Below are 24,244 nucleotides of genomic sequence, written 5' to 3'. Positions count from 1 at the left end.
ACTGGAAAAGTTTTTCCTAAAGAATTATGATATATGTCACACACAGCCACAACAAAAATATATTCACAGTAGGAAAGTGCTTCACAATTTAAAGGAAAGTGACACATTAAAGATATTATAGACGTGTACACACATACGAGTTGTGAAGCAGCCAGTAGTAAAAGACACATTCCCAGAATAAACTAAAATGAGTACGGTGTTTAAGAACAGGCAGGCCTATGAAAACAAGCTTTCACATGATTAAAGCAAACCACAGATTAAACTGAACTGACGTGCTGAGGAATTTAAAACTGCATTATTTCTAATGACCAGCGGGGGGCAACTGCTCTGAGTGCAAAGAGAAAATGGCCCTCGGCTCTTTGGATTTCTGACCTCAGCATTCAGTTTCCTCATGCGTTAGCTCACTTGCTCGTGTATGCAACATGATTTTTGTTTAGTAAAATACAAAAATATCAAAGTGTTAGTCAATCAGTGTGAAGTATGAGATTCATGCCATCAAGTCCAGTTTTAAAATGTTAAAATACTAAAAAGGTGATGCCATCTTTTATATACAGTCTGTCCTTTACTTTAAACTTTGGAGCTGTGGAGGTCTCAGTAACAAAAAAGAAGTATTAGTGTTATTATGTCAATTACTTCTACTTAATTATGTGACCTTTAAGCCTTAAATGTGGAGATTGAACTGTAATCAGTAGAAATCCATCAGAGAAGCAGCAGACACACCTATTTTTGCTAGAGGCAAATGATCTACTCGGGTTTGTTTGTAAGCCATCGACTGGGATCGTTAAACAAATTCACCTCAGCCACAGTTCACGATGAGTCAGTGCTCCGGTACTTTGTGGTTTGTTCTGGGTAATTGTGCGATTGTTTTAAGAAATAATCAGTGTGACTCACATCACTCTGGTTTTCTTCACCCGATGGGTTTGAGTTCCACAGCAGATAGGAAAAAAAAGAAAGTTTCTAACAGCTGACTCACACAGAAAACTTTAATGAAACACAAAATGCTCTCATTGGTGAGCTTGTAGGAACACAAAGTGCGTCACCAGCACAGATTCAGAACTTCTGCATCAAAAGACTTAATTTCAATAAATCAGATCACCATGAAAACTGACAACATTCTGACACATTTTTAGTTTTTTTGAAATTTTGACTTTAAATCTGCAAATGAGGCTTCGTTTATTTAAATGTTCACACATCTGCAGAGTTTTCCAGAGCAGAAATCCCAACACTGGACAAATGCAGTCTTAAAATTATTGATCTCTTTTCATAATCTGGTGGACCCAAAAATGCATACATACACAGAGTTTAGTATCTATCTTATGACAAACCCATAGGGCCAACTCCATCTCCACCCTACCCAGCTGAGTCACAATTAAGACAGTTAAAGTGTGTGTTAATTAAGAGGTAGTCAAAGCAGGAACTTCCAATCAGAATCTCTATGTACCTGATCCATCATCCTGTTCCAACATGGCTCTGCACCACTGCAGAAAGCAAGGTCCATAAAGACATGGATGAGAAACTTTGGTGTGAGGCCTGAGTCCTGACCTCTGTAAGTACTGCAGGTGATTTGTATGGAGTAGCAGGTGTGGGAGCTATTGGGGATCCAACAGGAATCAGTGAGTAGACAAACCTCTCAGAAAACTGTACATGTACACGTGATAATGACTAGAAGAAAGAGAGAATCCAGAGGCGAGATGTATATATATATATATATATGTGTGTGTATATATACTCTCTACTTTCTCTCTACTTTCTCAATTTTCAAAAATACTGGAAAAAGTCTTTAGTAATAGACTTGACAAATTTATAGATAAACACAAAATAATAACGGATAGTCAGTATGGTTTCAGATCAAATAGATCAACATCATTGGCATTAATGGAACTGATCGAAAATATCACCAACAATATAGATAAAAGACAATGTATAGTTAGTGTATTCATTGACCTAAAAAAAGCTTTTGACACAATTAATCATGACATATTACTTGATAAACTGGAGTACTACGGCATTAGAGGAGTGGTGTTAGAATGGGTAAAGAGTTATTTGAGAGACAGGCAGCAATTTGTGAAAATTGGGGAATATCAATCAGAGTGTATGGACATTGTTTGTGGAGTTCCGCAGGGGTCAGTATTGGGACCAAAGCTGTTTATCCTCTATATCAATGATATATGCAGAACATCAGATATACTACAGTTTATTCTATTTGCAGATGATACAAATATTTTTTGTGCTGGAGAGAACTTACATCAGCTTTTGGAAATTGTCACACAAGAAATGATTAAACTGAAAACATGGTTTGATAGAAATAAGTTATCATTAAATTTGGAAAAAACTACATTTATGTTATTCGGAAATTGTAAAAAAGATGCAGGAGCAAAATTATTAGTAAACAATGTTGAAATAGAGCAAGTTTCGGATACAAAATTTCTGGGTGTGATAATAGATAACAAAATCTGCTGGAAACCTCACATAAAGCATATACAAGCCAAACTGTCAAGAAGCATCTCCGTACTAAGTAAAGTTAAATATTTTTTGCCTTCCAAATCACTCCGGGTACTTTATTGTTCACTTATATTGCCATATTTGGAATACTGTGTGGAAATTTGGGGAAACACATATAAAACTGCACTTCAACCAATATGTAAAATTCAAAAAAAAGCAATCAGGATGATTAATAAAGCAGGATTTAGAGACCATACTAACATCATGTTTTTGAAATTAAAAATACTGAAGTTTATGGATCTTATAAAATATAAAACTGCAAAAATTATGTACAAGGCCAGATACAATATGTTACCAGGAAATATACAGAGGATGTTCTATGACAGAGAAGGAGACTATGAATTGAGGGGGAAATTGAATCTAAGGATTCTTAAAGCACGGTCAAAGGTTAAAACCTTTTGTGTCACTATTTATGGGGTAAAACTGTGGAATAGTTTTACTATAGATCTACAGCAATGCTCAGGAATTAGTAAGTTCATGAAAATACTTCGAAAACTGATTTTGGAAGAATATGATACCGATAAAGATGATCACCCATTGTATGTATAAAAATATCAAATTATATCCAAATTATATCAGTCACGGTAGCCAAGTTTATATAGGTTCTCCTCGTGTATCGTGTGGAGTATGTGATGATGGGAATTAGGTGAATTATGTGGGATCAATAAGATGTTGAGCAGGGGTAGGAATTAATAAGTATGTTCATACTTCTTCCTACTCCTTTTCAGACCAAACATTGTTACATTATGTCAGACGATTTTGTTTTATTTCATTATATATTTTTTGTTTATCTGAACACATACGTGTGTGTGTGTGTATATCTACATATATATTCGTATCTGTAAATGAAAATATATGTAGTGTGTATATATTGTTTTTTGTTTTATATGTCTGAAACAAATAAAGATACAATACAACAATACAACAATATATATATGTGTATATATATATATATATTGTAGGGCAAATGTGATTGTGCTCAAATTTGCAACATCCCATAATCACTGTCCATTAGATCAGAAGCAACATAGACTAACTAAAACCACCAAACAATGAGAAATTATGAACAAATGATACAAAACGATACAAAATGACCAAAACATGATAAGATTATCTCAAATGAAATAAAAACAATCACCAAGAAAAGTGTGGAGGTTTACTTGTCCACATGTAGCTATCAGTCAGTTTTTGGGCCTCAGGTATGATTAAAAGAAACCCAACAGTGAGCAGAGAAGGAGACGTTTGGGTTACCTGAGTCTGTTTGAGGCACAGCTTTAGTGTGGTGGCTAACAAACTGCTCACTGATGAACGTATGGTGCAGCTCTGGATTGTTTGTAAGGTCAGTGAAGAAGTTACAGAGGCTAAAAGGTGAGTCGTGAGCATTTTTATCAATGCCGATCCCCCGAGAGAAACTTCAGAAGTGCACAATCCGTGTGTTATGATTTATCCTCCTCATCATCGTCATAATCCTCCATCAGTCAGTGATCTGAATGTCAAACAGGCTGCAGTGACTCATTCTCGCAAAAATAGGGTTTAAGTTTAGACAATTACACAGAGGTTCGCGGCGGAGCACAGCGTGCTCTGCGTTTGTCGGCAGACTCGTAGAGTCATCGTTCCACATCGGTGGAGAAGATTTAAAAACGAGCGAGGGAATCCTGACCTTTTCACGCGTCAGCAGCTTCTGCTCCAATGTCTTCAGTCAGCTGTGAAGGTTCGTCATCAGTCTCTCTGAAAGCGACAGCGGTGGAGTCATTCATTAAACATCAAGAATGTCACCAAGTGCTCAAGTGTGACAGACATCACTCCAGCTATCCTGTAAAGTGCTGATTTATTCTTGACTCCAGAGAGAATGTTTTGCTTTTTACTCCAAATTTCAGTTTTCTGCTTTGTTTTACAGACGTCAGTAAATAAACTAAAGAACTGGATTTAGTATCTGTCAGCACAAGATGATACTGATGCGAGACGTGCTTGGTGCGTGTAATTTGATAACACAAAGTAGGAAGCACAAATAAGTCTTCATAACAGCTTAGTTTGCTAGTCTTAAAAAAACATTCTGATTGGGTTTCTCACGCTGAGTTGGTTCAACACATCGTCCCTTGATTGAGTAAATCTGAGAAGATTTATTATCTATTTATCTAGGATTGTGTGGAATTTCGTGTCTTAACATCATTTTCCATAGCTGAATGCCAAAAACAGTTTTTCCTGTATTGACCACTGGAGGCTCCAGCAGTGAGTCAGCCCCTATAGACTGCAATGTAAAATCTTCTACTTTAGATCCTGATACAAACACCGTTTTGGTCTATGTATTTAAGGTAATGTAACAGCTGTGCACAGGTCATCTTTTTCAATTTAGGGGCGTGGCCTCTTTGACAGAAAGCTAAGTGGTGACAGCTGTAGCTGCTAGCTGTATGCTATACTACACCTAAGCTAATTGGAGTTCCTGAACTTGACCTCTGGACTGTGTTTGTGCTGTTAGAGCCTTTTGGAGCATTTTTAATTACATAATTTGACCAATATAATGGCTGATGTGAAATTATTGTACTAACAGACTGTTCAAGAAGTCCATGTTCTGGTTCTCTGGTGAGTGAGTGGGATTTTATTCTGATGTTAATGATTACCATTTGGTAGGTATCTTTGTCTGTGCAATATAATCACTTTTGGTTCTAAAGAATCTCACTTGGCAGTGGCCAAAACACTAAAGCTTCACTGAAGCTTCAACAAGCCATCTCATGGGTGACACAGTGGCTTCTGTCTTTTATATATAGTTTGTGGCACCTTTACTTGCAGGCTCTTACTCCACCACTGGGTCTGCATCTGACTGCTGTGGCTCCCATGAGGTTCTGACTGAGTGGCTGTTGGTGAGACTCAGAGGATAAGTTCCCATAGGTTTCTATGTTGGTTATGTTTCAAAATAATACACATATATACAAGACAGTTTGACTGTCATTTATTTGTTCTGTTCTTTCTGGAAAAAAATAGAGAGACAGCTCAGTGCAGTTTAGGCCACACACCTTTATTCATGTCACAAAACTAAAACTTCATTCTCAGTTTTACAAATTAAAACAAAAGACACTCAAATATTTTACAGTCGTTTACAAGATAACCAGAAATCAGGTGAAAGGATGAAGTTTGAACCATTCAGGTTTTAACAAAGCTTATGAACTTCTTTATTTTTATTTATTTTAAGTGCTGGTCATAGAAAAGTGCAGCAGTCAAACTGCCACAGAGCACACATACAAACAGTCATGCTTTTTTGTTAAATTTGCTCTGGTGCTATATCTGAACAAAGTGGGCGGAGCCAGAGACACCACCCATATCTTTTTTTTTTTTTACACAAACAGCACATTGATTGTTTGTTTTTTTTTTTATCTTGTTTTTCACCCTCAAGCTCACATTAAATTTGGGTGGAAGCTCATGCAGATCATGCAGGATGTGGACAATGACCATGCAGCACACTTACTTTAAATATCATTATCTGAAACCCAGTTTACACACAGTCATTTCATTTGTTTGAAAGTTAAAACCAAGTAGCAGCTTCTTAAGCTCAAAGGTGAAGCTAAAATCTGCAGTTCCTCTAATGTCCACTAGAGGCTCTAGCAGTGAGTAAACCCCATAAGCTCCCACATTAACACGTCCAGCTTTACAGCAGAAACAAACATGTTTTTGTTGGTCTCTATAGATAATTTCCCCCTTCATAATAACTGTAAGTGGGGAGAATGTTTTTGTAACTCACCTGTTCAAATTTTATTAAGGCTTACTAAGTTTCTGCTGCTATGGGTGTGGCCTCTTTGGCAGGTGGATACACATATAGATGGTTGTAGCTGCCAGGCTTCACCTCAGCTAACTGGGGTCGGTGAGGAGCATTTTTAAAGGCTTGCTTAGAAACATGTGATGAAAAAAAATAAATTACAAAAATTGTAAGGCCAAAATGTTACAGACTTTACTTGAAATGGAAACACCAAACACGGAAAATGAACCAAATAAACCGCTCAGTGGATACTGAATGGTGTAAATGTCAAAGTACAAATGAGATCTTTTTGATTGATTCAGTTGATTTGGGACAGCTAGCAGTGGACAGTTGTTGCCTCAGTGGAAGTAGTTTCCCTGGATCTTCACAATGAGGGTAAAATGAAGTGTGAGGTTGACAGGAGGCAGAGTACAGAGGACTAATGCAGAGGACTGTTGTGGTTCAGAGGAATCTGAGCCTAAAGGCAACATTTCTGATTTACCAGACCACTTTCTAGACCTGGGAATGACCATCTGGACTGTAGTGCTTAACTTGTTGTGAACAGTCTACTATTTAGGGTTAAGTTCAGATTCACATCTACACTTTTATTTGGAATTTTCACCTCTGCAGAAGTCGTAGAAACAGAAGTGAACGAAGGTAAAACATTTAATTTGAAAGGCAGCATCTTGTTTCTTTAAGTGAGCTTGTTTATCATTTGGCTAAACTACAACCGAACCCTAGCGCCAGCAGTAAGCGTTTCACCAGTGACCTGGTGGATGTTTAGAGGTCAATCTGTCGCCACCGCAAACCTGATTTCAAATTACTTACAAGAAAAGAAAAAAAGAATGGATGAATTCACGGATTGAAATCTATGACAGCTTAATAATGCTCATTGAGGTGCACATGTATGACAGTATAAATTAAACTGAAGAGAAAATCAAATGTTGACATTGGGCCAAAATGAACAAACATTAAAAAATGAAAGATTTCTCACAGTCTACACAGAAAGAAAAAGATTGTCACAGTAGCTTGTATTTACAACAATATGTACACACATTTACTGTACATACACACACACACACACACACACACACATGCAGCATCCTTTTGCTCAAGTAAATTACTTTTGTACATCTGGGTAAAATTATGCTTCCTTAGTCCAAAACAAGAAGTGTAAATGCTCCTGATTACTGAAGGTACATGAGATCGGATCTTTCTAATGTAAACCCATTTGGAGAGTTAAAAGTGTCAAATGGAGACAGTAGACAAGGCTTAAATCGAGAGAGAAAGCATGTTTTACAGATTTAGCCTGTTTAAGGTGGATTAAGGGCTCAAAGGTACATTCCTCCATGCTGAATCATTTGCCACAGGACACTTGGTTCAATATGAACCTTCTGTTTCTTATTCCTATGATCCCAAGTCTTTTAATCTTTAAGTACTTACCACCTGGAACACAATCTAGAGCGAGTTGCACCTGAAACACCAGGTGTCCCCCTTTCATTTACTAGCATCATTAACCTTTAAAGCTGCAGTGACTGTGCGAATATTATGAATCATGCATGAGCTGTTAACTCACACTAGATGTTTTGATGACCCTTACTGCAGCCTGAAGCTCATCTTGTGTCCTGCTCGCACTCTTACATTCAGTATTCTGACATCATAATGCGACCATGTTTAATTTGAACACTCATGATTGGGAGAGGAGATGGTTTACTCCGTTTGGAGGACCAGTTGTGATGTTTTTCCCAGGTGTTGAACACGAGCTTCAGCTCTCCGTCTCCTGACGCCTGTTTTCAGGATGGACTGTGACGACACTCACAAGGACGCTGCACTTTTCACACACACCCGCGAAAACATGAGCTGTTACCAGAAGCATGCGGGGCAACATTTGGTAACACTGCGCTGTAAATTGTGTCATATTTCAAAATAAAAGCTGCTGAATTTATACCCTTGATAATGCGTGTGTTTCTGTGTGTGGGTGTCTGTCCTCGTCAATAAGATTAACGGACCAAACATAGGTCCCATCTTCTCCTGCTTTTCCTAATTTGTACTTCTTCAGAGTTTTGCCTTTGCCTTGGACAGTTTGCTGCAGGAGAAAAAAAAAGATGGTGGAGAAGGTAGACAACAACAGAAACTGGTGGGGAGTTCATGGTGAGCACCCTTCATTTCCTTTCACCATCCTTTGCTACATTTGCTGCCTCACAGTCCTGTCAGTCAGTCTGCTGTGGATTATACATACGGTACATGTTTGTGTTGGTTTTGTCTCACTTGACAAAGCCTTGATGTGCCTTCTGCAGCCATCAGTTTTCATTATTCTCATGGTTGTGTGTCTGAAAATAATTTGTGACTGTATTAAATGTTGGTCACTGCTTTAAACCCATTAGGACAGGACAGATAAAGTAAAACAGGACCTGGGACACACTTTTTTTCACAGAAAATTACACTAAATCAGCTGATTTCCCTACATGAAGAAATCCCATCCAAACAGGGCTTGGTCATCTGTTACACTTAATAATACTTTACTTTATAGTTAGTTACAGCTAATCAGGGGCTCTTTGATTGCAGTGACCAGCTGGCACAACGTTTTCTTATTTACCTTTTGTCAAGTGAGACTTGAAACCTTTTGTGTTTGTGTTCAGTTTATTGAAGTGTCGCTAAATGTTGTGCGTCACTCTTTGCTTTTCCTTGTCCCACTTCCTCGTCTTCTTCTTTGACACCTCCGACAAGTACCAGCACCTGCGTCGAGTCACATGACTGTTTCTCTGCATCCTCGTCGTACGCTAAATCCAGTGTGCATGGCCTCAGACCTCCAGCTCCGCCTCCTCCTCTTCTCGGCCTGCGTAGCTTCAGTAGTGCCACGCCCTTGCAGGTGCATTTGGCCAGTGCGGCCAGTTCCTCCCTGGCGAGCGGGTTGAAGAGGAGGTAGAGCAGAGGGTTGACACAGGCTGGCAGTGGGGCAACAAGCAGCAGAACCCCCTTCGCTGCCTCTGGTCCAGCGGCTGGTAGGCGCAGGAGGGAGGAGAACGTAAGGAAGGCAACAGGGAGGTAGAGGAGGCAGTCAGAGAAGAGCAGCCAAGCCACATGTCGCGTCAATGCTGCTTCCTCCTCTGAGCTGGGTGGAGTCTTGTGGGCGCGACAGTAGAGATGAGTGTAGGAGAACGTCATGAGAAGGAAGCAGAGGGAGTCGAAGAGCACCAGAGACACGGAGAAGGCTAAGGACGACGATGATGATGAGGAAGGTAGCGGTAAACAGAGAGAGGTGCTGCTGTGTCCGGCCACCAGGGAGGGCATTGTGACAGTGAAGCCCAACAGGAAACACAGACAGATGGAAACACGGAAGGATAACGGCGATGAAGAGTGACCTGGAAAAGAGTGAAATCAGAAATCAACTTTTAAGAGTGTCTGAATGTTGGCAGACGAAAATAATAATATGTGCTGGATATCAATGACAAAAAAAATTTTGCTTTGAAAACTGTATGTAGACAGTAAACATGTAGACATGTTAAAGTCAATATCCAAATTAAAGTACTGATGAGCTGTTAAAGATGAGTTTAAGCAAATAATGTCTTTTAGGCTATTTTTATTAATCATGAAGCCAAAAGTCATCTGGACAGAAAAGTTGATTCTGTTTATCTGGACGTAGCGTTTTCAGTGGGAGAAGCGTTTCATCACACATACAAGTGACTTCTTCAGTCTCAGCTGACTGCAGGTTTCCACAACCTTATAAACAGTACCTTTGAATAATGATGGAAACTAACCCACTGAATGAACAATGATAAGGACGCACACATCCTGGACAGGGAGGAACGTTGGTGTGAGCGGGGAGTCAAGGAGAGGCCATTTATGTAAAAAGGGAAAGACCTAAGTCGAGGAGGGGGCCTAAGGGCACCTCTTTCACCATCTTACAATGCTGTGATTGCAGCCAACTCTCTCTGAGGTACTCATGGCCACTGATCAATGGTCACTGGTCTCCATCTGAAAGCGCTACATCCAGATGAACAGAATCAGCTTTTTGGGATTTACTTACCTGCAGCATGCATCAAAACACAAAATGTCATCACTTTGGTGAAATTAGTTCCCCAAAATCATACAAGTTCACTTTCTTTAAAATTCAATTAGGGTTTGGTGGCTTTAATTTTTATCTCTGAGTTTGGTGATGCCTGATGTTTTTGGATATAAGAACAGTGTCATCTGCATAAAAATAAGCTTTGCAGATTTTGAATATATAACATGATGAAATGTACAGTTTTGGCATATAGAACTGTGTCATCTATGTAAAAAAATTACATAATTTTTTCACATGAAATTATGTAATGTGCATAAAAAATATGTTATATCTGTGGCATATAAAATAGTTGTGTTGCTTTGTAAAAATCGACTTGGACACATTTGGGTGGTAGAGACAATAATGTTGGTGTAGAGGGTAAATAAAAGCTGCTGGATCTACATATATGTTTCCTCACCACTGTTGCTAGCAGTTTTGCTGTGTCCTACAGTGGTGGCCACGCATCGCTCTAGAGCTGCAACGGTAAGGAGGAAGAGGCTGGTCTGTGACGCAAACACACAAAGGAACCCACTGAGTCGACACAGGAAGCTGCTCTCCCACTTTGCCCCGTACCTGGAACATACAATGTCAAAACACATCTGTCTCCACTCATAAAATCTTCGATTGTTTTGTTTTTGTTCACCACTATACACTCAGGTTTAGTACTCATCACTACATCTTATATACAACAGATGGGTAGTCTCTCTGACAGATGTGATACATGTATTTTATTGTTTATCTATAAGGTTCCTATTGGCAAGCTTCTCATGCCAATAGGAATGACAAGCTTGTCCTAAGACTCCAGAGTGCTCTCACTGTATCTATCACTACCCTGCCTGTCTTTGAGAATCTCAGAAATCAACTGTTCCCTGCTTCCAGAATAAATCCACAATGTCTCACGAGTCCCCAAAAATTACGTCATTGTCTGGATTCCTGTGTGCCCAAGGTCCCTGTAATCCACAGTGCTTTCAAAGCATTCTAATCCGACTGATTTTAAGGTAATTAAAAACACTATTTGGAAAAGTAGTCCCAAATTCCTCTAATAATCAATCCCTAATTTCCTTAATACATACAGTATATCCCCCCTTCTCCTTGATCTCCTCCTAAATCCCTCGAGTGATACCCAGAGTCCCCAGTCTGTTCTGGTTTGGTGTCCTACCTCCAGAAGCTCCCGAATGTCCAAGCGTCCACTGCCGCCAACCAGCCGCTCCACACTCCCATCAGGCCATTCACCAGGGCAAGTAAGCCAATCAGTAGTTTGGGGGGAGTGAGAGAAGTGGCTGGAGAAAAGAAGACTGAAAGGACGACAAGACTGTTGCTGACCAATGAGATTGCTGCGATAAGCCAAACCCCACCACGGATCATCCAGCTGCCGAGCAGGTGGAGGCAGGGACGGAAAGGTCCTGCAGGAAACATAAACCATTAACACGATCTTTTAAATGTTTTTGTACACACAACTAGTATTTATGCTTCTGTAATGATAAAAGTCCCTTCCTGCAGCGCCCTCTGGTGTTTTACATTTAAAACAAGTATTTATTTTTAATTAAAACAAAGATATAAGATATGGATATACAGAAATGATTGTAAGCCAAAGAAGTGTGCCTCTAAGCTCTTATGTGCAACTGAGTTGTTTTTAAAATGTAGAAATGTAGAGCTGAGATTTTTCTCACAGATAAAGATTTAAGTAATTAATCCTCATAGGTAATGTAGCACTGATGATAAAGACTCAGCTATCATAGAGGTGCTGTTGATTTGATTCTCTAAAACTAATAAAATCTGTTTCAGAGTTGTGTTTCCTTAATTTTCATATAACAGATGTGTGTTTATTGTGTTTTAATTTGACAGACAGGGGTTTTTGGTACCTGGTGCCGGGCTGCAGTGGACTGAGTGTTGGGGTTTGGGCTCATCTTCCAACTCCATCAGGAAATCTTCCCAATCTTGATCTACTGCAGAGACACAGTGAGGACAGCAGTACGTTGGTTTTATTTCTACTTTTAGTGGAAAAACAAGCATCCCTAAGTCAAAGCTGAATGAAAAAACAACTTTGAACTGGTGATCAGCCAAATTTGAAACTGGAAACTTTATATTTTTATTTTTATGGGAAATTTTGATTACACCTCATATTAAATCTTACATAAAGCTCATGGAACTTTCCACTTTCCACCCATTCATTACCTGCTTTCCACTCTGACCAAGCTTCTTTTTAAAAAAAAACAGTTTTGTATCTAATGAAGAAAAATGATGACCTGAATAAAATTTTAGGGCTGACCTGTGTAGAGGAGTGCCTCAAATCTCTGCTGGATTCTTCCCCTTTTTTTCTATAAATGCTTAACAAGCTCCATGTTGTAGTTTTGATTGACAAAAAAATAGAAACAAACTAACACTGTCCAGTGTTCTAAGTTCCATCTTAAAGGGGGTACCCCGAGGAAGGGTTTTCTGAGGAGTTAAATAAGGTGCAACCTCTGCCACTGAAACATGAAGCGGAAAACTGCAGTTCCTCTAGTGGCCACTTGAGGCGGTTCCAAAAGCGTGTCAGTTCCCATAGTCTCCCATGCTAAAATATCCAACTTTACAGCAGTAATAAACACATTTAAAGCGTGCTACTAAACAGTTGTGGCATCTATAGAAAAATTTCCAGTCCGGGGGAAATTGAGACTTAAAATTTAGTGACATGCTAGCTCTCTGCTAGGTCCATTAACTGGATTCCATGAACTGGCAGTCTGGACTGTATTTGTGCTCATGGAGCCTTTTGGAGAATTTCTAATGGAATTAACCAACAAATAATATGTTTGCTGTACAGTTAATTATCCAAATAGACTATCCAAAAAGAGTGTGCTCTGGTTTTGGTCTTTTACTTGAAATGAATGCAGCTTCCGAAGCAAAACAGTTAGTGTTGTCTGAATTCACCCTCTTGCTCACCTCTTGATCACCTCTGGCTCAAGATAAAGAGGCGGACAGCTGTCTCCATGAAGTTAAAGCTAAAGCAGAGGCTTAAAATGTGAAGCCCACAAACCAGCAAGTAGTTATGTCTACCTCTTATTAATACACTGATCAGGCATAACATAACATCTGTCCCCCTAGTGCTGTCAAAACCACCCTGACCCAACCTGGAAGATGTGCTGAGGTATCTGGCACCAAGATTTTAGCAGCATCCTTTAACACCTGTAAGTTGTGAGGTCACATAAAATTTGAAGACGGCATGTTCACTTGCCATGATTAAGCGATATCAGTATAATTCATGTCACCTGTCAGTGGTTATGATGTTATGCCTGGTGTATGTAATCATTTGGTTCCTCAGGTGAAAACTTCCATTGTGTGTTGGGGTTCACCTTGGCTGGAAAGGATAGCTGCATCTCTTCCAGCTGAGTCTCTTGCTTCCTCTCTCTCCCAGGACAAACCTCCTGCACCTCCACCTCTCCGCTCACAGGAGATGAAGGCACAGCACTGGAAGACGTAGGGAAGCTCCATCACCCTGAGCACACACAGACGCACACAGTGATAAACACCTCTATCTGTCCAAACATGGCTCAAATAAATTCATTTTATTGCACCTGCTGTTCAGTGGAATGTCCCTTTAGATGCTTTCCATCAGAGATGGAGGAGACAGATTACACTGTGTGTGTGAGTGAGTGTGTGAATCTGCGTGTGTGTGACATCTAAACACTACAGGAGTTAATCAGCAGCAAAGTGGCTGTTAATTCAAACCTTTTCCTAAATCACATCAGCAGTGTTTGCATTGCAGGACAGATTTGTGGATAAGTCTGCTTCCTGATAACCATGTTGGAGGTCCTGCATCACAGTCTGGTGGTACGTGGACGTCTCTTAATACAAATATGTCTTCCTTTGTTTATGAGTGAATGCCCACCTGACTCGAGGCAGATCCTCTTGGGCTATTAGTTCCATCAGCTGCTGGTTTCCAGCCAGACGCAGGTGAGTCAAACTCTGCAGGCCACTCAGAGGCAGAGAGGAAAGCTGATTGGATGACAAGTCACTGCAAAAACAGAGGAAACCAGTGTGGAAACCAGTTAATTATATTCTATAACTAATTCAGATAAATTTAAGGAAAACAGGCCATTTTCCCGTCTCCTGGACATCTATAGGTTACAATCTCACACAAACCACAAATCTTCAACTTAAAATGACATATTTAAGGGCAGTTGAACATATTTGCTGAAAATTTAGCAGCTGTTTTAACGTGCTTCCTCAACTTTTCAATCAAAAATGGTTTTCCAGGCACCCATTCAGCTCACGAGTTTGTGAACGACCTGTGCTGCGCTTCTTTGTCTACTTCCTCTCCCTGCTTTCCTGTCCACTCTCCACTACTACGCTATCTAATTTTTATAAAAGGAATTTTTAAAAAATGGTTTCAAAACTACTAACCAATGTTCAGACAGATAAAGAACTCACAGTTTGGTGAGAGCAGGGAGAGCAGAGAACGAGTTTGGCTTCACTGATGACAGTCGATTCCAGGACAAATCACTGCAGGATAGAAAAACATGAAGTCAGAAAACAAACCAGCAGTCATGTGATCAGAAATACTGATTTATGATAATAAAAAATATGTCAGTTAAATCTACAAGAAGTTAGTTCTGCTAAATACTAGCCGTGGTGCCTGAGATTTAGTTGCTTTTTCCTTAACAGAAAGAACTCTGATGTTCTTCTGGTTGTCAACCCAGTCTGCAGGGTTTGTGGAAATATGTAAAAAATCAATGCGTTTCATCTTCTTTTGAATTTTTCATGATTGTATTTTAGCCTATGAATACCTTGTGTGCAGACACATAACCTTCTCTGTATTTTTTGTCCAGTTTTGTTTACTCCACTTTAATCTGTTGGTAAACTTTGTACGCTGACCTGATCTCTGCTGTTGCGTAGGCTGTTAGTTCGGATTAAAGCGAAAGCACCGCAGGCCTACGAAACAGCAGGTCTTTGTTTCTAATCCCAGAATAAAAGAAACTGTGCACATAATACTCTTACGTCTGTAATACCATAATAAAATTAGCAGTAATGTTAAGAGAGGCATGTCTCGTTTCTCAGTTTGAGATGCTGTAATACTGGAGGCTGCAAATAGTCCTAACCCTAACCCTAATAGTCCTAAGTGTAGTGTTAGTATGAGCTGTAGTATCAGGTGTAGTGCTGTACAGATTCTTGTCTTTGTTCCAAACCATAGCATCAAACCTGTCCCATCCACAAGCGGACCACCTGGATGACTAAGTGAGTTTCCATTTGGAAATACTTACAGAGGGATCTCTGCTCAGGATCTGCTGGCCAATTAAATTGGCGATGTGTGTCTGTGTGTGTGTGTGTGTGTGTGTGTGCGTGTGTGTTTGCATGCTTACAGTGAGCGTAGTGATAGCAGACCAGCGAATGTGTTTTCCTCCAGTTTTTCTACCACATTGTGATGCAGATCACTGAAAAACACACACATGTTTGTATTTCTATCTTTGAGAGGACCATCGCTCATATGATGCATTCACATGCCGCTCCATCAACCTGAGTACTCGGGCTGTAAATGAAACATGGTTTATGGAGAAGGTTTGGATGAAAGGCTGGAGTGTGTGGAGAAATGCCAGCTAGTCTGGTTGGTTTAATGAAGGTAACTCCAGGTCCCTCTATTCATTGTTCAGTAAAATTACAAAACCTCCAGACACATTCTCCTCCCACATGTATTCTGTTGATTTTTGCAACTCTCTTGTGCTCTTTTTTCTCTTTTTTCACTTGTAAAATCTCAGACATTCACCGTCAACTTAACTCTTTAGGAGCTCCTGACTCTGAAGTAGACTTCCTGGTTCCCCTACTGTCTTCCTGTGAGTTATTTTCAAGCTTTACTCTTCCCTCCATAACTGACGTATCTAATCTCATTAAAAAATCTAAGTCATCCACCTGTCAACTTGACCCTCTCCCTACTGTGTTAGTTAAAGCCTGTCTTCCCTTGTTAGCACCTCTCATAACCAATATTATTCATTCCTCCCTGAACACTGGGATTGTTCCTGAAGCACTGAAAAAGGCTTCTGTTATCCCAATTCTCAAAAAGCCTGGTGCAGACCCCAATAACTTTGATAATCTTCGCCCTATATCAAATCTCCCCTTTATTTCAAAAATTCTTGAAAAAGTTGTCGCTGCCCAGCTTCATTTACATCTCAATGACCATAATCTCTATGAACAATTTCAATCTGGTTTCCGCCCCAATCATAGCACAGAAACTGCTCTGTTAAGAATTACCAATGACCTTCTGATGGCAGCTGATTCTGGTCTCCTATCCATTCTCATCCTTCTTGATCTTAGTGCGGCGTTTGATACCATTTCTCTCCTGAACCGTGTAGCTTCCATTGGTATTAGTCACACCCCCCTTGCCTGGTTTACCTGCTATCTCTCAGACCGCACTCAGTTTATCCTTAAATATCCTTTAATTTAAATCCCATTCCTCAACTCTCCATCCTGTTTCTGCTGGTGTGTCCCAGGGTTCAGTATTAGGGCCTCTTTTATTCATTATTCATATGCTTTCTCTTGGTTATATATTCCGAAAATATAATATCAATTTTCACTGTTATGCCGATGACACCCAGCTCTACCTTTCTTCTAAACCCAATTCATCTCTCCCACCTACCTCCCTCTCAAACTGTCTTATTGAGATTAGATCCTGGTTCTCCTCCAATTTTCTCAAACTTAACAGTAATAAAACTGAAGTTTTACTTGTTGGTACACCATCTATCTTAACCACATCCCACAGTTTTTCCATTAACATTGAAAATGCTCCTACCCTTCCCTCCCCTCAGGTTAAGAGTTTGGGTGTCATACTTGATAATACTCTTTCATTCCAGTCTCACATTAATTACATAACCCGGTCTGCTTTACGTAATATTAACCGACTCTGTCCCTTCCTTACTCCTCATGCTGCTGCCATCCTTGTCCATAGTCTTATTACGTCCCGTATTGATTACTGTAATTCCCTCCTATTTGGTCTCCCTAAAAGGTCCTTTCATAAACTCCAACTTCTTCAAAATTCTGTAGCTCGGGTCATAACTTGCACTCCGTTAAGTGCTCATATTACCCCAGTTCTCTGTTTTGTAATTTTAACTTATTTTATGTATTTTATGACTACTGTTCATTTTATTAATTGTGTTTTTTGTAAGGTGACCTTGGGTTTCTGAAAGGCGCCCTCAAATAAAATGTATTATTATCATTATTATTATTATTATTGATTAGTTGTATCCATAAGCTGTATGGGTGCTTCACACGGGCACACATACTGTACCTGCTAAATAATAGATAAAATGGGGGGTGCCACTTGATCTAACTCATATCCCCCGAAAACTAAATCTGAAGCCCTGAACTGTACAAACTCTCAACTCTCACTGTGCAAAATGTCCTCACAAGGCCCAGAACTCACCGCGGTCCTCACAAAAACAGACATACATGTACACACACATATTAGCCATCGTTGTTTCCATTACATCACTAAAGAATCTGTTTTACAGCAAGTGTTTCCTGAATGACCTGATTGGTCAGAAATAGACTATGAGGGTGATAATTATTCCCACAATGCACAGCTGTCTGTACTTTATTGATTGTTATGGTAACTTCAGATTTAATAACTGTGTCTTAAAAGCTTCACGGGCAAAAAATAAGCTATATCCGACCCTCCCAAAAAAGGCAATAAAACATTAAGAAGAACAGTTTAATTAAATGTAAAATGAACATTAAACTCACATTTTTCGAATGCTCTCACAGCCGGAAAAGCTGGGAAGAGTCTGGATTTGATTATAGGAGAGATCGCTGCAGAGGGAGAGAGTGAGTTGAAGCTGTCAGCACCGTAATTTCCTATACACACTGAACACATCACAGCAGCTCCCAGCATACAAGCCAAGACTTAAAAAAATATCTGAAATAAATGAAGCAACAGCAGATATGATTTGATGGACAGACATGAATAGTCCCTGATGATATACAGGGCCTTCAGGGACCACCTTCAGCCTGAGTTCAGTGTTCAGATACATGCAGAGATGTGGATGTAATTGTTGTGTTTGGACTCACAGCAGCTGCAGCTTTGGAAGCTGCTCACAAACCGAACTGGGCAATGAGGTGATTTGAGCTCCGGTGATAGTCCTACACACAGAGAGATAAAACAGAACTAGTTTTCCACGGGAGCAATTTAGAAGTACATTAAAAATGTGTTATGTATTCACAGCCCTGTTTCTAATAAGAAGAAACAGGGCTGTGAATCTTGTGAAAATGAAACAACCTAAAAGATAAAATGCTAAAACTTGGAATTTTTAAGTTTTTTCCCCTTACAGATATTACATTCATATTACAAATTTATCATCAGCAACATGTTTAAAAAGAATGTGCCAGGGAATATTTCACAGTGTGATGCCTTCGACCTTCTTTAAAAAGAGTTCTTGCTTGTTGCAAGTTAGCTAGCTGCTCCATAGATCTGGACTGCCTTTGTCATATATTTAGTTTCATATTGTTCCAGATGTTTTTAAAGGGCTGGGATACATGCAGAATGTGGTTTGGTATTGCTATCCTGAAATATGCACGTCTTTCTCGTACAGAGACGCTGGGAATCTGGGTGGTGACATATGTTTCTTCAAAGTCTGTAGAAACCGTTGAACATCAATGCTGCTGTCACGGATGAACAAGATACTCCCCCCACAGGCACTAATGCCTCTGCAATACCATCATGGAGGATGGCATGGTCTTGCGTAAATAAGCAAGGTCTTCATCTGGATGCATTTGTTTTTTAAGTAGGATTATACAACTTTCTCAGCCTGATCGTGACGTTTAAAAAAAATAAATAGGAAAACTGTTAGATTTTTTAATTTTTAACATTAAATAAGGTACAAGAAGTAAGGAAATTTGTGTTTGGTTGATTATTTCTTTATTGTGACAGTGCTTCTTGGCAGTAAATGTTATACTGTTGAAAAACTTGTTTATTTCCCCTTAAATGGTGCCACACTTGTAAGGAAATGAATTTGTTGGTTGAGCAGCAGAGTTGAGTATGTGGTTTGCACCCATGAAAAAATTGACAAATCTTCTCTGCCAATGACAAACAGCTTATTCTGCTTTTGGCTTTTGTTTTGAGTTTATTGTACTCCAGGTGTTGGAGGCAATCTTAAAGCAGAAAGACATTGAGATAAGGTTCTGCAACTTGTAGCAATCCCATATCTCCACAGTCTGGGACCAAACTCTATACTCCAAGATGACAGTATTTGCCCCCACAGAGCGGAGTTTATCAGAGACCACATCCAGAATTTGGGAGTGGAGAGGACGTAACGACCTGCCTGCAGTCTTGACCTCAACCCCACTGAACTCTTGTGAGATCAGCCTGGCTGTGCTGCTCCTGTCAGAGTGACAAACACACCCACACTGACCGACTTGCGGCAAATGCTAGTTGAAGAATGGGATGTCATCTCTCAGCAGTGCGTGTCCAAGCTCGTGACAAGCATGACGAGGAGGTGCCAGGCTGTCGTAGCTGCACATGGTACTTCCACATGCTACCTGTTTGTTTAATGAACAAATTGTTTCTTCAGACTTCACTCATCCAATCCAGTAAACGACACCAGACAAGAGTCGGTAGCAGAATAAGATGTTTGGCACTGGCAAAGAAGATCTGAGTTTTTCATGGGGGCAACCCACAGATGCATTTTCCTTGAAAATGTGGCTCCACATCAGAGGAAAAGGGGAAATAAACAGGCTTCCTAGTGCTATAAGATTTATTGCTAGAAAGTTTGTTACAACAAAAAAAACAATCTGCCAAACACAGATTCTTTTGGCCTGTAAAGCCTTTAAGAAAGTGATTAAATCTGAAATTAAGTTATTGTTGTCTTTGAACCATTTTCAATTTATTGTAGTCTTGTTTTTTTTGGAAACAGGTTAGTACACAACATGTTTGGGTATATTGTATTGTAAATTGTGTAAAATAAACTGTATATGCTTGTTAAATAGCATGTAGAAACATTGTGATGTGTCCAGGGGCGTCCACAGTGCATTACACTTTACAGCCATGTGTTGAGGTGCTTTGAAGTTGCATTAAGGTTGGAATGACTCCCTTATCCACATGACTGAAATGAAGCCAGTACAGTAATGAGTAATACGGTGAGCGGTCCAAGCTCATTATATGAAAAATAAATCATCAATATGGAAAAGTCTGATTAAAGAAAAGCAGCTACGTGCAGAATTTGGATTCACAGGATGAAACAGGATGTTGGAGAGGGGGGTTAACACTGGAGGGGGTCAAATGGAAGAATGTGGGACGGTTTGTTTGGTTGGACTTTTTATTTCCACCTACTGGTTCAGCGTGAGGTTACTGTTAAATACACACTGCTTTCAGAAATGAGCTTAAATGGAAAAAGACAAGAAAATAAACACAGCCATGGTGTTTATTGTGACACGGAAAAGTGGGTCACAACAAGGAGAAAGAAGGGTTTTAATTTCACGCCGAGCTGCAGAAAAATAAAGTTACAGTCTGTCAGATAGAATAATAATTGCTGTGTATTAATAACAGCAGTGTGATTTGGGGTGTTCAGCTCTCAGAAACACACTCGGATATGAAACATTCCTGTGTGTGTGTGTGTGTGTGTGTGTGTGTGTGTGTGTGTGTGTGTGTGTGTGTGTGTGTGTGTGTGTGCGTGTCACTTACAGGCTCTCCAGGCTTTTGGTTCCCGTCAGATCTGGAAACTCAGTGAGATCTGCAGCTCCATTCAGAGATCTGAGAGTTGGACACGGAAAGAGCGTTTAAGCTAAGAGAAGCAGAAAATGATTTACTGCGTTTCATTATTTGCGTAATTAACATCTGCACTGAACAAAAGGGCAACAGGGAGGTTGAGTCTGCATGTCATATATGCTCAGCGATTACTTGATATTTCTCATCTAAAGCTGTCAACACTTGGATCTGTCATGGGGCGGATCTGTGAGGTTCAAAGACAGAAGCTTCAACTTCAGTTTATCAGTGCTGCTTCTTCTTCTTTCAGCTGCTCCCTTCAGGGGTCACCACAGGGAATCACTTAACCCACTCTCACCCAAACCCCCCATCCTCCTCAGCCACACCACCCTCTGCATGTCCTCCTTCACTTCAATAGTTCTGTCACCACCAGCTTGGCCTCCTGTCTTTTTTTCCAGTGCCACCGTCTCCAAACCAAACATCACAGCAGGTCTCACTACCATCTTGTAAACCTTGCCTTTCAGTCTTGGTGCTCTCCTTCTGCTACAGTCGGCCATTGCTTTGGATGGTATTTAAACTCAGTTTATGGATATGTTCATTGGAAACCACTGAATCTGTCTTTAGTGGCTGAAGGAAAGGGCAGATGGACATCTCTTTGACTCCACAGCTACTGCTTTATGCCATCCATACATCCAGATGTAAGACATTTTGGTCCAGCATCTTATGTTGTCATTCCATTTTGCTTTGATGCAGAGCTGAAACTTCTGAGGCAATGGAAGATACCTCTACCATACTAAGGGCCTGTGAAAGGCCAGCAGGCATTTTGATCATCCTTGATGGTCCTACAAGAGGTGGCTAACTTTGTAATAGCTGCTGCCATGCTCTACCTTCAGAGTATATCTCTGTGGCACTACTGAAACTGGTCTTGGAGCGTGAATGGAGTGCATTTACAGCTTGGTTTTGAAAGATTTTACTAATGATATATTCCTAAAACAAAATCAGAAAAATGTAATTTGTTTTCCTGAAATAAAGATAACTTAAGGACTTGTGATGCTGCATGAAGGGTCCAGCAAAATGTCTTCAGGTGCCGTGTTGAAAGAAATAAAAAAGAAACAACTATCTCACATCCTTAACGTGTTGACCGGAAATCCAGAGCAGAAATTATGTAATACTGATAATATACATATCTGTGACAAGATTGTTAGACAGAAATTTGGGTCATGGGCATTATTGCCTCATCTTATTTGGAACTTTATTCATGTTTAATGAACATCCATCAATCGAACAGAAGATGTACAGTGATTAATAAATTTATTAGCGCACCACCCAATGGAAGGATATGCCATAGCTATCCTAAATGCACAGTATTGGTAATTACTGAAATCACGTTTTATGTTTCTGTAATCGGTTAATCAGCCTGTATGAACAAGCTTGGTAATTCTTAAATACTTGCTTAAATATTTAAATACTTTACTTGCATTCCTGAACAGAAAAAATATATATTTTAATTTGTTGAATGTTATGCTTTCAAGTGCAGTGTGTTGGCTTAAATTTGGAATGCAGTTTGTTTTTGCCTAATAAGTAACAATATAAATGTAGTTTTGCAGATGTTTTGGACAGATGTCTAAAATACCTGTTGTTTTCTTGTTTTTTTTTTGGGGTAAAATTCCCTGCTCCTTTTATTGACTTCTAATAATGGAAGAAAGTTCCCATATTTATGTAGACATGTTTAAAAAATTGCTCCTTGATATCAGTTTCACTTTTAGTTTAAGCCTGTTTGTCTAGAAATGATCATTTGGACCTTTATGAATATTATCGGCTCATAAAGTTCGAGGAGTTTATGTTATGCCAGCCTCCTCTTTGAATGGCTGGAAGGAGTTTCTGGTGTGAAGGTGAAGGTCCTTACAGTTCAATCTAAATTCAGATTCAAGAATATTTAGAAAAGATTCAGTAGTTTTAACTGACTCATTGCTTTGAGACTTATTTATGTCTCTGATCTTGATTAGGCAGAAGTAAAAATGTCTCTATTCTATTGTTTGTCAGGCAGAAAAGTCCCAAAACATACTGAAGCACTTAACAGGTTTAGTTAAATCTATAAAAGTGCTGTGCTGTGTTATTTGTGTGTTGAATTTGAGTGTTTCTCACAGCATGCGAAGCTCTGGTAGGTTCTGGAAGGCCGAGCGTCCGACAGAGTGAATTGGGTTGTCATAAAAAAATCTGCAAAACATCCACAAAAACACGTTTTTCATCTCAGGCTGCAGTGAGAAGCTAACAAGTGTTAAACAGAGGTTAGCAAAATTACTTAAGATGCTGGATATAAACATGGAGACAGCCACCATGCTATTGTAGCTTTTTGATTTCTCATACGACAGGGGATCGAACTGAGAAACCGAGGGGCTCTGCATGCCCCACCCTAAAACATAATAAAACATGTTTCATGATCTTTTTAAAAAAAATTATTATCACTAATAATTATCACCGAGCATAAACATCATGTTTAGTTCAACAAAACTCATCAGCAAAGTTTTTATCAAGGTGACAACGGAGTAAGAAGAAGGATCATCATTCATGACTGTCACTATCTTAAGGATATAAAAAATAACAGATGAATTTAGCAGATTATTGATTTTATCCTCATTAATTTTGGAACCAGGAAGTAAAAAATATTGCAATCTGTTGAATCTGTTATTAGTTGTACCTACATGGTGTTCAGTAAAGGGTTCCCAGTGAAGGCGTGCTCCGGGATAGACTGGATGTTGTTGCTATGGAATCCGCTAAACGGGAAGATAAAGGAAATTAGTTTCCACCATGTGTTATTATAAAAGTTCCTTCCTTCATTTCATCATTATTACTGGGAAGCTTCACTCGCCCTTCTCGTTATTTTGATGACAGTCGTGATTGATTGAACTAACTTTCAGGGAAATTTTTTTATTGATTTTGTCCTTTTTTCTTTTTCATCAAATATGTAAACAGTCAAGCATAAGATGCTGTCCACATCTTGCCTCATATGCTAAAATTTTCTAAACCGGAGAACCTGAGCTAGCCATGTCTGCTGTGGATAAACAGATGCCTTTTTCAATCAGTCGGTTGAGACTCACAGCTCCTTGAGGTGGCTGAGTGATCGTATGGCTGTGGGAAACTCCACCAGGCTGTTGAAGTTCAGATCTCTGAGGAAGAAAAAGAGAGATTTCCTTATGTAGCGTCTTCTGCAGCGCCCCTTGGTGTGTAAATGCCAAGGTGCTAAAAAGTTCTGCTGAACTTTGTTGAATTAATTACCTTTCACATCAGTAAAGAAGAAAACTAATATTTC

The 24,244-nt window shown here is 39.5% G+C and overlaps 1 protein-coding gene across 2 annotated transcripts in view; it reads right to left on the bottom strand.

Annotated features, from left to right (window-relative positions):
* Positions 1-5,501: 5,501 nt before the first annotated feature.
* The window catches only part of LOC113008852 (leucine-rich repeat-containing G-protein coupled receptor 5), a 52,563-nt gene continuing 33,820 nt past the window's right edge, over positions 5,502-24,244 (bottom strand). Inside the window, exons 7-20 of one of the 2 annotated variants that reach the window (XM_026146686.1) lie at positions 24,033-24,101; positions 23,637-23,708; positions 23,080-23,151; positions 20,914-20,982; positions 18,306-18,377; positions 17,982-18,047; positions 15,611-15,682; positions 14,682-14,753; positions 14,140-14,265; positions 13,604-13,746; positions 12,137-12,220; positions 11,434-11,677; positions 10,693-10,847; positions 5,502-9,591 (exon numbers count right to left, since the gene is read on the bottom strand). In XM_026146686.1, the coding sequence (XP_026002471.1) occupies positions 8,870-9,591; positions 10,693-10,847; positions 11,434-11,677; positions 12,137-12,220; positions 13,604-13,746; positions 14,140-14,265; positions 14,682-14,753; positions 15,611-15,682; positions 17,982-18,047; positions 18,306-18,377; positions 20,914-20,982; positions 23,080-23,151; positions 23,637-23,708; positions 24,033-24,101 (2,038 nt within the window). In that variant the 3' untranslated portion in view covers positions 5,502-8,869. The remainder of the gene's footprint in view (positions 9,592-10,692; positions 10,848-11,433; positions 11,678-12,136; positions 12,221-13,603; positions 13,747-14,139; positions 14,266-14,681; positions 14,754-15,610; positions 15,683-17,981; positions 18,048-18,305; positions 18,378-20,913; positions 20,983-23,079; positions 23,152-23,636; positions 23,709-24,032; positions 24,102-24,244) is intronic. The other variant, XM_026146687.1, reaches the window with a different exon arrangement.

Source organism: Astatotilapia calliptera, chromosome 17 (assembly GCF_900246225.1).
Source record: "Astatotilapia calliptera chromosome 17, fAstCal1.2, whole genome shotgun sequence".
In the NCBI taxonomy this organism is placed as follows: Eukaryota; Metazoa; Chordata; class Actinopteri; order Cichliformes; family Cichlidae; genus Astatotilapia; species Astatotilapia calliptera.
Note: the sequence above shows the minus strand (reverse complement) of the source record. Positions and strands in the feature narration are given on the sequence as shown.